General features: G+C 46.8%; 1 protein-coding gene across 8 annotated transcripts in view; it reads right to left on the bottom strand.

Annotated features, from left to right (window-relative positions):
- THTPA (thiamine triphosphatase) overlaps positions 1-7,162 on the bottom strand; it is a 47,199-nt gene extending 40,037 nt beyond the window's left edge. Inside the window, exons 1-2 of one of the 8 annotated variants that reach the window (XM_065548661.2) lie at positions 7,079-7,162; positions 5,536-5,692 (exon numbers count right to left, since the gene is read on the bottom strand). In XM_065548661.2, coding sequence (XP_065404733.1) covers positions 5,536-5,692; positions 7,079-7,102 — 181 coding nt within the window. In that variant the 5' untranslated portion in view covers positions 7,103-7,162. Of the gene's footprint in view, positions 1-4,091; positions 5,081-5,535; positions 5,717-6,086; positions 6,311-6,619; positions 6,793-7,078 lie in introns of those variants that run through there. The other 7 variants (XM_045396217.3, XM_045396223.3, XM_073997029.1 and 4 more) reach the window with 7 other exon arrangements.
- Positions 7,163-14,831: the final 7,669 nt, after the last annotated feature.

The following is a 14,831-nucleotide window of genomic DNA, read 5'->3' as shown; positions in this document are numbered from 1 at the left end:
CCTCCAGTCCAGCCCAGCCCAGCTCCTCCATTAAGCAGCAGCTGTTGGAAGCATTCCCAAGGGAGTCAGGATCCGTCCATGACACTCATGGGGGTCTAGAGCTGATAGGAATTGAGGGGATGGGGTGGGCAAGGAGATGACTGAAGCACAGGTCAATCTTTGATAGGGTGTTATCACCAAGGGAACCAACAGAACCTAGAAGAATGTTCCCTACCCCTAAGCAAATGGTTTCTATAGCCATCAGGTGATCATTCTGGCAATCCTAAAGCCCAGCTAGTGTGGGGTAGAGAAGTCCATGTTTTCTTTTAGCAAAGAAAAGTCTGCAAAATTCCCATGTCCTCCAGATAGTTTTTCCTACTACTCTTGTACCTAAGACCACTTCTCTTTCAAGGTGTTCTCCTTCCATCCTCTCTCCCCTTCAGACTGTTGCTTTATCATTATCCATTTCATATTCTCATACAAATTCGCCCAGCCCTGGGATTTAGGTTTTCTGCTCTATCAGTCACATCACTCTGTGAACATGTTAATACTGAAGCAGTGTCTTACATGTGGACAGGATGGGAGGGGAGAGAAAATTCAGCTCAGTCAGTAGCCCCCATATATTCCGTGAGTCTCACTTCCTCTCCCATTTACCTCTAAAATACTCCAACTCTAACAAACTAGGGGTGGGGTGGAGTTAGTTTTCTAACTAACAGCAAATTAGGTGGAGTTAGTTTTGTAATTCCACCCCAATTTCTGATACCAAAAATGCCAGTCACAAATCTAGGCAACAGGAGAGAAACTGGCCACCTGGGTCTTGCGCTCACTGCCACCTTTCTTTCCCTGCCTCTCTGGTACTCCTCCCTCCCTGTCCTTTTCTCTCTCCTGTTGAAATTCTGTGTATAAAACTATTTTCTTAGCAGCATGTATCTGAGGAAAGAAGATTTTCCACTTGTGCTTTCTGGGAATGTGACTTGTGTATAAAAGTTGGAAACCAAAAACAATTTAGAACAAAAACGAGAAAAAGGAAACGTTTTAAAGAAATCATCGACAAACACCTGGCATGGAATGGTTAGAGGTGTGGTGTCCTGTATCTTAAGAATTTACAGGCCGGGCGTGGTGGCTCAAGCCTGTAATCCCAGCACTTTGGGAGGCCGAGAGGGGTGGATCACAACGTCAGGAGATCGAGATCATCCTGCCTAACACGGTGAAACCCCGTCTCTACTAAAAAATACAAAAAACTAGCCGGGCGAGGTGGCCGGTGCCTGTAGTCCCAGCTACTTGGGAGGCTGAGGCAGGAGAATGGCATGAACCCAGGAGGCGGAGCTTGCAGTGAGCTGAGATCTGGCCACTGCACTCCAGCCTGGGCGACAGAGCAAGACTCCGTCTCAAAAAAAAAAAAAAAAAAAAAAAAAGAATTTACAGCCAGGGTAGGTTGGCTTTAGTTTGAACTATGAGTGTTTTCACCAAGAGTTGATGTAACCAGAAATCCCCCGTCCTCTTGTCACGCAACATGTTCTTTTACACCCAATACCCTGGCCTGGCAATACCGTGTGCAGTCCCAACAGTACATATGAGCTGATGCTAAGTAACTGTACTTACCTGGAACCCTGGAATTTGGGGGGCAAAAGAGCAAGCCTTTTATTCCAGGCATAATAGCACCCATCTGCTTAATTCTTTGTACTTGTTTCTTAACCACTTTCAGGGCTTATAGACCAGATCACTGATTCTCCAAATCTCCACCACCGTAATCTGTCTTAAGACAGTCATTCATCCCTGGAAAGATACGTAAATCTGAAATACAGAGCTCCATGTATATAACTATACCAGTGAAACAAACACACCCTCAGAAACAGCAGCAGACCCCAGCGGAGGGGGCTGCAGAGAAACACACCAGTGCCAGCAAGGATGGGGCCCCATGGGCATATGTATAAGTACAAGGGACATACCCCAAGACCTATGACCTATACTCCCATAAGCAGAAACACCCTCCAACACATGCTAATTTTCCTCACACAAAAGTAGGTAGAAAAAACTTATAAACACAGAAAGTGAGAGGAAAAAGTAACCAGTAAGAGGAAAAGTGACCAAATGTTGAGTATTAACATATGAGGAGAGGATCTGCTAAGGAGTGTGTAACAACTCACCCGCCAAATCAACTAGCCCTGAAAATGGATGGGCACTGGGCCCATACCCAGCCGTTGCTGGCAGTCAAGAGGTGACGGGGGGATGGCAGCAGCGAGGGCACGCACATGGTTGGGGGGTCTGCTCCCCTCCTCACAGTCACAAAAAGCAAACAAAAAACCCTATGGGGAGAGGACCTTAAATTATTCTGGACATCAGGGAAGAGATATGTAGGAGGCAAATTAGGAGGAAACTTTTGGGAAAACTCATGTGATATCACCATGAAACACAGGGTAAACTTTGGTGAATGGCCAGGTATTGGGGGACCATTTCTCTCAGAAGCAACCAGTCAGAAACTTATAAGCCATGAAAGCGTCATTTCTAGAAGACTGAGTTGGGAAGAAATGCCTTTATACTGAGAAAGCTCTTGCTACAAGTCCATAGACCCAGCCTCAGGGTCTACAGGATTATAGCTCAGATACATTATAAAAAGATCAGACGAAGGCAAATTTGAGAGAGGACATTTGCAGAAGACCTAGACCATGGCCTACCAAGTTTGGGGAAAGATAGTAAGTAATCATGAAGGCAATTCCTCTTGAGAGAAACTACACGTTATGGGAAGAACATAAAATTGCAATTGTGTGACCACCCAGTGATGCTCCTTGATATACAGGACCCAGACAGCCCTCACACAAAGCACAGACAAGGGGTAAATGTCATTATTCTCTGTCAGTAGTCTGAGTATGGTATTTCTTGCAATTCCACAGCCATGGAAAGAAGTCTGGCCAGAAGCTAATGGGGAAGCAGGTTGAGTATAGGTAGACCAGAGCAAGCTGAACCTGTCCAAGAAGAGGGGGAAAGGTGATGCAGCACCCGAGGTTGACTCATAATCCCACCCAACTACACACATATTCTTACACAAACAATGGCTAAGACATTGCAACCAGTAATCAGCAGGGGCTCAGCACTGTCCCATATCTACAAGTCCTCCCTCATACCAAACCCTGCACTAAGTCTTCTCAATTGGACATGAAGAATGACCCATGCGGTGCTCATTTCCAGATGTCTCCACCAAGTGCTCAAACAACAGCATCCTCTGCCATTTGCTGAGTATCAGCAGTAGGCTGAGTTGTACTCTGTGGATCCCTACTTCCATTACCCAGAACCCAGGCCTGCCTCCAGGACCCATCTTGTACCTAGCCACATAATCTACACAATTTTGACTTGACCACAGAGAATAATCTCTTGGCAATGTTCCTAAGCTAGTGATTCTCAATGATGAGGTTTCAGAAACCCACGGGCAGCCAGTCATCAGAATCTGGGGGGTGAAGGAAGAGTGAATTTTGAAAGTGTTCCCTAAAGGATTCTTCTGTGGTAACTACTGCCAATGAGGATCATTGTTCTAACAAGTTATATTTGCTGGATTCAACCTCACAATCTTTCCTTTTCCTCCTACTGCTCCCACTCAAAATGCATACACACACCCCACAACACACATATCCCCAAACATGTCAGCATAAAGACATGAGTAAGTTTGGGGAAGACAGATGCAAAAGGCAAGGGAAACCCTGATTGGATCAACCACCCTAAAGGTGACTGCCATCTCTCAGAACAGTGTTTCTCAATGTTTCAAGTGTCCACTTGCAACATGAGTGCTTATGTAAAGTGCATATTCCCGGACCACACCTAAGACTAACTGAATCAGAAACTCCTGAAGAGATTCTATGCCCTCTGAAGTTTGAGAACCACTGACCTAGAGAGCTTAGCACCATATCTGTGACCTGCCCCCATCTTTTCAGCACCCAGGGACCAACCCTGCTACCCTAGGAGCTACCACACCAGGGCTTATCATAACCTCAGATTTGTCGACTTCATCACTCTGACATCACCCCCACCCCCACCGCCAACATACTGGAAATTGACCATGGTCTTCTGCTTACGTTGGCTGTTCTTGAACAGGAGAAAAGATATAAACATTGTCCACTCACCACTTTGGCTGAGTGTCTCCCTGCTTTCTTCTCTGCTGTGGAAAACACCTTGCTTCTTCTGAAGTGGCCATACACTTCCAGAGATGCTGAAATCAGAACTTCCCCAGCCCTGAGCAGCTCAGCCCAGCATGGACTTTACTCCTACCTCTGGGCAGGTCCTATCTCCCAGAGCCACCCAGCCTCCCTTCCACATCACCCACAGTCAAATCTTCCAGATCTGAAGATCTGCCCAGTCATTAGGAAAGCCAAAGCTACTTGAAATTCTTTCAGATTGGGGGCCCAAGGTCTAGTTATGTGAGGGCTAGTCTGTATCACCACAGTTGCTGGGGATTCTCCTCCTAGGGGCCTCCCCCTCTACCAGGGATCATTGCTGATCCCATCTCCCTTCTTGGGGTGGATTTCAAAGATATGGAAATCTATCCAACTCTAACTGGGTGCCTTGCATAGTCTTTCTGGAAGGACAAGTCCCTTTGTCTTCCTAACACCTGTCTACCTCTCTAGGCCTAGAGCACCTTTCCATCTTCCTAGGACTATTATTGAATATGGACCTTTTAACAAGGGAGAAAGAACCAGTTCATCTCAACCACAGCTCAGCAAATCACAAGGTACAAGGCAGAATGAAATATGCATAGGTACAAACCACCCCATCACCCAAGAGCAAAGTCTGAGGGTCATTCCTTCCTACTTGCCTTCCAATCTCTTCTTGTGCCATCCTGGTAACAACACAGCTGGTGTCCCTCTCTCCACCTCCTTTAGCCCTCCTAGGGTTTTATTTTTCTGTTCTTGTTGTCCAAGGATATGTATGGTCTACTGGCCTGGAGCCTTGGGTGTGTCTACAGCCTGTGCTATAGCCTGTCCCTCTGTGCTCGTTTCCTTTCGCATGGTGCTCAAACACTCAGTATGATACCATCTAAATCCCTTTCTTGGGGGCAGTAACGGTAGGAGGGAGGTGGATATCTAGTTGGGAGGAAGGCAGAGCTGAGATTTACGAGGGAGTGCTGACTCAGCCCAGTTGTTAAGGGCATCCTCTCATGCCAGTTCCCTACACAGAGCTCCACCCAATGCCTGGCACCGCTATGTGCACAGCCCCCTCTCCCTGACTGCCACCAAGTGCCATCATGAGCATGTTTGGTGGCTTTGGGTTTGCCGCAGTGCCAGGATCTGAGACACTGTTCACGTGCCAGTGCAGCACTGCCAAACGTGGCGGCATCCAGTTGGTTGGGTGCCAAGCAGTAGGACCCAGGTGGTGATGAAAGATGAAATGGGGATGAGGCGAAGGGAGGGGGAGGAGAGGAAGGTACCAAAGAGGAAAATCAGACACCTCACTTGTTCAAGTGGAGAGTCCAAATGGGATCTGCAGAAAGGTACCCTTCCCATTCTAGAGCCCAGCTCAGCAAGTCAGCCCTTCCCTCCTTCCACCCCAGCAAAAGTCGCACATACAGACCAGGCAAGGGGATTTGGCCATCTTCAGCAGGGAACTGGCTGGGGGCCAGGCAGGACTGCCAGCGCTTTCCATCCTTCTTCCTTGAGGTCTTGGCAATGGTGTGCTTCCTCCTTTGTGTCCTCATGCCACTCTCCGTCTGTTGCTCCACTCCCCATGCCTAAGAGGGAAGGGGAAGGAGGACCTGGCAGGAAAAAAGTCTGGTCTCCCAAACACCCCACCTCCCGAAATGTTTCACCTCCTTCCTTCTCACTCCTGGCACCATTGCCCTCTCAACCAGATTGGCAAGAGGCACTGTCGCCCTCCCCTGTTCCACACAATGCCAGAGCCTGTGCCAGGTGCCATGGGCAGTGCCAGTACCCACCCACCTCACATCTGGTCCCCTTGCTGTCTCCTTCAATACTCTGACAAAGAGCCAGATTGCCAGCCCCAACAAGTTCTCCCTGGGTACGGTGGCACAATCCCTCCTCCCTGGCTCGTAGACTGTTTCTTGGCACTTCCCTGGCTACTCTCTCCACCACTTTACTTTCTCAAGCTAGAAGAGCACTAATCACCTCATACTCCAACCATTTTTCAGAGCTGAGCTTCTAGAGGGACAGCAACGTCAGAAACACATTCCTGCCCCTTCTCCCTGCTTCCTGGATCCCCTAGTCTCCATTGCCCCAGTTCTGGGCACTGGCCTGACAGATGTGATGCCAACAGCTCCCATGTACAAAGCCTTCCTCCCAGAGCACAGGACTCCTGCTGCTGCGCCCTCCACTCGCCTCCTCCCATCTCCGTGGGCACAAGGGTGGCAGCTGCAATGCCAATGCCTGTAAGCAGGCAGCATGAAGCAACTCGTGCCCCCGCTTCTCCCCTCCCAGACCCCAAGCCTCTCCCCTCCTTCTTCCACTCCATCCCTCTGTCCTTCTGGTTGGACACTAGATTGGCAACCGCAATGCCAACCCCCACCCATGCCCAGGAGGCTCACATACAGCACACGCTTATGCGTACACGTACAAGTGCGCACATACACATACACACACACACGGCCCCATGAGTGCCAGGCAGCGGTGGCAGACACACAGCAATGCACAGTGACTGGTACCCGAGGAGGCAGCCAGATTCAGCACCTGATCCAGCACCCATTTGGGATTGGGTGGGTAGGCGGGCGGGCGGAGGGGTGATGGAGGCAGACGATGGCCCTAGGTTGGCAGCCGATGGAGCTGGGAGAATGGAGGGAACAGATGCTCTTTGCCCAGCCTCCCTCCCTCTCTCTCCCCGAGATCAGTGCCAAGCTGGGGGGATGGGGAGAGGGGAGGATGGGGGAAGGGTGGCATTTGGAGAGCTGGCAGGCGGAGGGAGCTGGGTCCGCCCAGGCTGGGCAGTGCCGGCACTGGCTGCCGCCTCTCCACTCTGCCATCTGTCTCGCTTCTCTCCCCACCCACTTTCCCTCTTTCTCTCTCTCTCCTTCACCCACAGCAAAACGAAAAGAGGAAAACAGGGTCCTCATTCCGCCCACCCCCAACCTCTCCCAGACCCCCCTCTTTTCCTCCCCACAACTCACCACACCATACCACCACCAAGCCATCTGTGCTCTCCTCCTGGCTCAGTCACCTTCTTTCACTCGCCTTCGCCCTCACACCAGAACGGGTGCAATTTAAAAAATATATATATATATTCATATATACATATATACATACATGCATATATGCATATACACACACACACACACATATATATTTTAGAGCAACTTAAAATAAAAACTCTTTTCTTTGGGAATGTCCTATCCTTCTGAGTCTGGGTCCTCGGTACCAATATTTATGGCAGGCAGAGGGAGGGGACCCCGTCCTCAGCTGGTGCCCATGAATCCCATGCCAGGGAGGAGGGGTGGCTGGGGTGGGGTGGGGGTGGGGTGAGGTGGGTATCGGGAGAGCTCTCTTCTCTCTGCGCCTGTGGTTGTTTCTTTTTTTTCTCTTCTTCTACTTCCGGAGCAGATTCAAATAGATCTAGAGCCTTCCCCACCCCCAGCCCCACAGCCCCAGTTCCCAGGGCCCCTGTGCCCTTCCCTGCTTGCTTTTGATTCCTCGATCACCCTTTCCTTTTTGTGTGTGTGTGTGTATACATGTGCGTGCGCGCAAGTGTGTTTGCATCCATGGCGGTGGGCACTGTGCCAGCCACCGCACAGCCATCTGCGATGCCTTCTGCAGCCTCTGCCATTTCTCCCTGTCACCTCCAGCTCCCAACCCCCTGCACCCCAGCTCCCCAGCCCCCAATCATTAATTAGCTACTGAATTAATTAAATCGTGGATGCTAATTAACATTCCTACAGGGCAGGCTGCCAGGCTGGGGGTACAGAGGGGATGTGAAGAGAAGTAGAGATTGGGATGGGGGAGGAGGAAGGAGAGCCAGTCTTCTTAGAAGAACAGTGGAGAGGGAAAGAGAACCCAAAAGAAGGATGAAGGAGGAAGAGAGTTGAGTGGTGATGGACAGGTTGGGGCAGGGGGAGGAAGAGAATAAGCATGGAAAATAAGGTGTAAAACTGAGATCCAAGTGAGCGCCACTGAACCTTCTTACCCAAATTAAGACTTAGCCAGTTCCTTGTCTTCAAGTTCATTTCCCCACCCCAGCCTAGAAGTATATTCCTCAGGCAGCTGACTCCAACAGTTGCTTCTCCTATAGAAAACCAACTCCAAACCAGGGAGTCAACAGCTACTATTTGTCAATCCAGCCACACTGACCCTCAGACCAGGTCACCAAGGGAACGTTCTGGGCTCAGAGGCGCCCCTGTTGACTTGCCCTTGTCTACCTCTCTGTCAAGGGGAAGGGGTATTCTAGGAACATCTGCTGCAGGGAGACATGGGAGATCAATATAGGGAAATGTGAGGGTATCAATTCAATGGGAATTATTAACAGCAAAGAATCGCTGGCACTGCCCGTAAGACTGCCTTAAGAAGACCACGACATAACACTGCCTGCCTTTGGAGTTCCAGAGTAGGAAAAGTGTGTAGTCTTACCCAACTCAAAAGTCAGGAATTTAGGAATAAGTGAGTAAGGGCTATCTAACTTTGAGTTGTTATTTTTTTAAAAAGAGACAGATGCCAGTATAGTGAAACTTCTTCCTGGGTGTGCTCTGTGCAACATTGATCTGATGAAATGCTCCTCAAGAAAAAAACGACCCCCCAATCAAATTAGTTTGAGAAATACTGCATATTCCCTCTTTTAAGAGATTCACAACGTATGCTGGTATGTTAAAGGCTCTGAGGAGTTGGTTAAAAAACCCAAATGGTTGACCATATTTAATCCACTAATTTTCAAACTTACTTGGCCATATTTAAGTTTTATTTTTATTTATTTATTTATTTATTTTGAGATAGGCTCTTGCTCTGTCACTCAGGCTGGAGTGCAGTGGCATGATCACAGCTCAGTGCAGCCTCCAACTCTTGGGCTCAAGCAATCTGCCCACCTCAGCCCCCCAAGTAGCTGAGACTACAGTTATGTATCACCATGTCCAGCTAACTTTTAATTTTAAATTTTAAATTTTATTCCCACAGAAGCAGTGTTCTGCTCTGGGGAAAGCCCTATCAAGTAACTAGGGCTGGTTCTGACCTGGAAGCTGGCAGATGGATAAGCCAGCCCCACCCAGGTCAGCAAGATCCTAACAGTCCATGAACAAAGGGACAGCAGTGAGGCTGTCTTTCTAATGTAGGAGTAACACAGGAAAGTACCAAACCAGGTCATGGGGTGCAGAAATCATATCACAGACCTATACCCTTTGCCTTCACTCCATCTTTGGAACCCTGCAGCATCTACCTTCTCCTGGAAAGTCTATTTTGTATCCCTGTAGGGGCACAGGGTGGGAGAAGGAGTTTGTGTTTTTCAAAATCTCCCCTAAGTGTTCCTGATATCTTGGATTCAGAACTTCAGTGCTAAGCCATCTCTGCTCTCTCTTCTAAAACATCCTTCATTATAGACCACTGGTATCAACCCAAAGCTTCTATTCCCATTACCTCCTCAATCCCATTCTGGTCCAGAAACTACAAATGTCTCCTGGGACATCTCCTGCTGCATCCCTAGCAACCTTTCCTTTTCCTGTCCTCACTTAGGCATCTGGAGTCCCTGAGGTCACTTAACCTCTCTATCAGAGTCCTCAAGAGAGGATAGGCTGTCTGAAACCTGCAGGGACACATGACTCACCTTAATTTTAAATTTTATTCCCACAGAAGCAGGTTCCACTTTGGGGAAAGCTTGTCAAGTGACCAGGGGTGGTTCTCTAGCTCCTTGAGCTTCAGAACATCTACCCTCATGATGACTGGCCTCCCCCTGCCATAATGAGCCCACCTTCCCTTGCATGGCCCTTTGTGGAGCTGAAGAACAATGGTAATATGTGGAGACCAACTCATTTTAATAAGAATATTATCTTTTTTTTCCACTTTCTGGGTCCTATTGTTGGTCCCATCCTACTTCATACCCACACTCCCAGTGTACAACCCCCCAACAACTTAACATGAGTGATGACTCTTCACAAGAAAACTCACCATACCATTTCAAATACAGAACAGCTTTAAAATACAATTTTGATTTGCCAAAGAGATCTACATTCATATTTCTAGGTGATAAGGTCCCTCCAAACTCTGAAAGTCTATGAATGTGCCATCTGACCCCATCTCCTCCTTCCCTCTCTAAAGCCTCCTGTAGAAGTCCCAGGCTCCTGACAGCCCTATGGCACAGGGCTGACAGAGCCATTTTAGAGTGTGACTCACTGTCCCACCTGCTGACTACTCCTCTAGCTGAGGAACCATAGGATAAAGGGGGACAAAGTGAAGTCACTCACCTAACCAGAGTATAGAGGCAAAACCTCAATGTTCTCAGAGGACACATTTTTTTTAAAGAAAGCGTTTCAGGGCTGCTTTTATCATTGGGTGACATCTTTGCTAAATTATCCTCTCAGTGGTCAGTGAGAGAGGCCAATATTCAGTATGCCAGGGTTGTAGACCATCCTGGTTCACTTTCCCTTCTAGAGCCTGTTTTATCTCTCCAACACCCAGATACTGAGCGGTTGTCAGTAGCACAGGCACTCCAGAGCTGCAATATAAATGATGATTATTATATTATTAAATAACATTGCCAAGCCTGGCTGGCTCCCTAAACAGTGGTGGTAGAGGTGAGCTACAAAATTCAGTATTGATAAACTGTATATTGTCTTCTGGAACCATCATTCTGCCTGAGAGCCACTCTCCAAGTCTCCTACCATTAGCAGCAAAGAAGCGGGAGAGACTACTTAGTGGTGGCCCTTGGGGGATGGGGAGGCTATGCAGGGGAGAAAAACAGAAGGCCAGGAAACCTTGAGGAAGATGAAAAGTCCTCAGCATCCACCACTTCCACATACCCCCTGCAACCCGAACCAGCTTACTCCAACCTTTCAACCTAGATATGCTCCGCACCAAGGGCCGCTGCACTAGCTGTCCTCTGTACCTGGTGTGCATGTCCGTGGATAACCGGGTGGCAAGCTCCCTGTCCTCCACCTGCTCTTTGCTCACTGAGGCCTAACCTGACAACTCTATTTTTTTTTTTTTTTTTTTTTTTTTGAGATGGAGTTTCACTCTTATTGCCCAGGCTGGAGTGCAATGGCATGATCTCAGCTCACCATAACCTCCGCCTCCCTGGTTCAAGCAATTCTTCTGCCTCAGCGTCCCAAGCAGCTGGGATTACAGGCATGAGCCACCATGCCTGGCTAGTTTTGTATTTTTAGTAGAGACGGGGTTTCTCCATGTTGTTCAGGCTGGTCTCGAACTCCCGACCTCAGGTGATCCACCCGCCTTGGCCTCCCAAAGTGCTGGAATTATAGGCATGAGCCACCGCGCCCTGCCCTATTTAATACTGTAGCTTATCTCCAACCTAACCCCTTTACCCTCCTCTATGTTTCCTTTTTCCATTGCATTTATTACCTTCTAACACACTATATAATTTAGCTATTATGTTTATTGTTTATTTCTATTTCTCACCTCTGGCATGTAAGCTCCACAAGGGTAGGGATCTTTGCTTTATTCACTGATATATCCCAAGCACCAATAATAGTGTCTGATATAAAGGAGGTGCTCAATAAATATTTGCTGAATGAACAAAGCTAAGTATAGAATGGTATATGTTTTGGCATATGTTTTGGATGATTAATTCCATCATCAAGGCTGAGCACAGGGAGAAATGGGTCATTTCAGTGTTCTCTAACTACTGGCAAGATGGCTGGTAAACACTCTACATCCTCCTCTGTCTCTATCACAGCCTCAAGAACATGCCAATCAGGAGAACCTGGATGTTTCAGTGGGATGTTTTCTGGAACTCCAAGCACCTTCCCAACTTGCACTCAATGGGGTTGCTTAGTCCTCCTCCAGACTTCAGTCCCCTATTCCCAAACTAAATACAAACTTCTAGAGCCATGGTCTCCAACTTGAGTAAGTATAAGAATAACTTGATAAGCTTGCTGACAATGCTTATTCCCAGACCACGTTTCAGACTCTGATTCACTAGGGCAGAGGAAGGACCCAGAAATATGCATTCTAATAACCCTCCCCACCCACAAGGCATTTGTAGTAACAAGTATTGTTTGGGAATAGGGAAGAGTGGGTCACTCAGATATAATATAGCTAGGTCAGATCCCAAGACTAGCGGTTGAAAAGGAGCCCTGGCTCCCCTCTGCCTCTACTAGGTTAAGGTCATGTCACCTGGAGATCTCCAAAGGCCAACTGTATTTCCTTCAACAATAACAATAACAAACAATGTTTACTCAGTACTTCCCTTATATCGGGTGCTATATTAACTCATCTAATACAGCTCTGTGAATAGGGTCTATTATTACACCTATTAACTGAGGCAAGGAGAGGTTAACTAGTGAGAGGAACAGCTGAGATTCTAACCAGGCAGACTGGGCTCCAGAGCCCACTCTTTAAAAAAAAAAATTACTTATTTATTTAATTAACAAATAAAAATTGTATATATTTATTGTGTATAACATGATGTTTTAAAATATGTATACACTGTGGAATGGCTCAGTTGAGCTAATTAATATGTGCGTTACTTCACATACTTAACATTTTTTGTGGTGAGAACATTATACCTCTTTTTTGAGATGGAGTCTTGCTCTGTTGCCCAGGCTGGAGTGCAATGGCACCATCTCAGCTCACTGCAACCTCCGCCTCCCAGGTTCCAGCGATTCTCCTGCCTCAGCCTCCAAGTAGCTGGGATTACAGGTGCACACCACCACACTTGGCTAATTTTTTTGTATTTTTAGTAGAGACGGGGTTTCATCATGTTGGCCAGGCTGGTCTTGAACTCTTACATGAGGTAATCTACCTGCCTCAGCCTTCCAAAATGCTGGGATTACAGGTGTGAGCCACCGCACCCGGCCTTGATTTTCAATACAATACATTGTTATTAACTCTAGTCATCATTTTGTACAACAGATCTCTTGAACTTATTCCAAAAACTAAATTATTGATTTTATCCCTAAACCTACTCCCTTCACAGTCTTTCTTAAGTAAATGCAGAGCCCACTCTTTTAACTACATTGCAAACTCACTGATTCTGGGCCTATAGATAGCCAGTTAGTTGCTCCAAGTGACAGATCCAATACTAGGTCTAAGTCTCCTAAATTCCAGGACAGTGCTGGGATGTCAGTCTCCCACCATAGAATTAACAGCAGAAATGAATTTTATAAAGTCAGTGGCATCTACATATCCTCTCAGGGAAATTTTAAGCTCTCTAGGTAAGCTGGTTCCCTAGTATCCTATTCTAGAAGCTCTGAACCTAGAATACTTCTAGTCCATGCGATCTCACATTTATATATTTCACTATCATTCAGCATAAAACTAATGAGTACCTACTTAATGCCAGGAACTGTGCTAGGCCCACAAAAGAGTAATGGTGAGCACAAGAAACTACAAGTAGATTACTGCTGTACAGCAAAAAGTATAAGGCAAAGGGCCAGACAGTGTGGCTCATGCCTATTAATCTCAGCACTTTAGGAGACCAAGGCAGGAGGACTGCTTGAGGCCATGAGTTTAAGACCAGCCTGCACAACATAGTAAGACCCTGTCTTTACAAAATAAAAAATAAGCCAGGCGTGGTGACATACACCTGTAGTCCTGGCTACTTAGGAGCCTGAGGCAGGATTGCTTGGGCCCAGGATTTCTGAGGCCACAGTGAGCTATGATTGCACTACTGCACTCCTGCCTGAGGAACAGAGTGAGATAATGTCTCTTAAAAAAAAAAAAAAAAAAGTACAAGGCAAAGATGTGCAGAAGACAGGTCAGAAAGGGTTTTCTGTGTATGCTACATTTAGAAATTTAAATGTTATTCTGAAGGCTATTAAGAGCAATTGAAGGATTTTAAGCAGGGGAGTAATGGTAAGATTTTTTTTTTTTTTTTTTTTTTTTGAGACGGAGTCTTGCTCTGTCACCCTAGGCTGGAGTGCAGTGGTGCAATCTCAGCTCACTGAAACTTCTGCCTCCCAGGTTCAAGCAATTCTCCTGCCTCAGCCTCTCGAGTAGCTGGGACTACAGGTGCACACCATCATGCCCAGCTAATTTTTGTATTTTTTAGTAGAGACAGGGTTTCACCATATTGGTCAGGCTGGTCTTGAACTCCTGACCTTAAGTGATCCACCCGCCTCAGCCTCCCAAAGTGCTGGGATTACAGTAATGGTAAGGTTTATTCTTCAGATAGATTACTTTGGTGGCTAATTGAAGAACAGATTTGAATAGGAATAATACCAGAGGCAGGGGTAAGAGGAGGTTGTCGCTGGTTCAGGTTAGATATAATTAGAAACTAAACAAAAACATGGGTAATAGGTAATAGAAAGTAATATTAGCTTTCCTTAACTGATGGTGTATAGGGACAAGTGGAGGAAAAAATCCAGAGTGATGCTCAGACTATATGCTTAGGTGATCAGGAAGATACTGGAACCACCAACTGGAAAGTGACTAAAAGTAGATGCTGGGAGCTAAGCTATGATGACACAAAGCCATAACAATGATACAACAGACTTTGGGGACATGGGGGAAAGGGTGGGAGGGGTGTGAGGGATAAAAGATTACACACACAATGGGTACAGTCTACACTGCTCAGGGGATGGGTGCACCAAAATCTCAGAAATCACCACTAAAGAACTTATTCATGTAACCAAATACCTGTTGCCCAAAAACCTATTGAAATTAAAAAACTATATTTTTTAATCAAAAATTTCTGCTCTGCCAAAAAAAAAAAGTGTGTGTGTTTGTGTACACATACACAAACACACGTATATATATCAAGAGAATGAGAAC

Source organism: Macaca fascicularis, chromosome 7, assembly GCF_037993035.2.
Source record: "Macaca fascicularis isolate 582-1 chromosome 7, T2T-MFA8v1.1".
Lineage (NCBI taxonomy): Eukaryota > Metazoa > Chordata > Mammalia > Primates > Cercopithecidae > Macaca > Macaca fascicularis.
The sequence above is the reverse complement of the archived record's forward strand: the minus strand, read 5'-3'. Positions and strand labels throughout refer to the sequence as shown.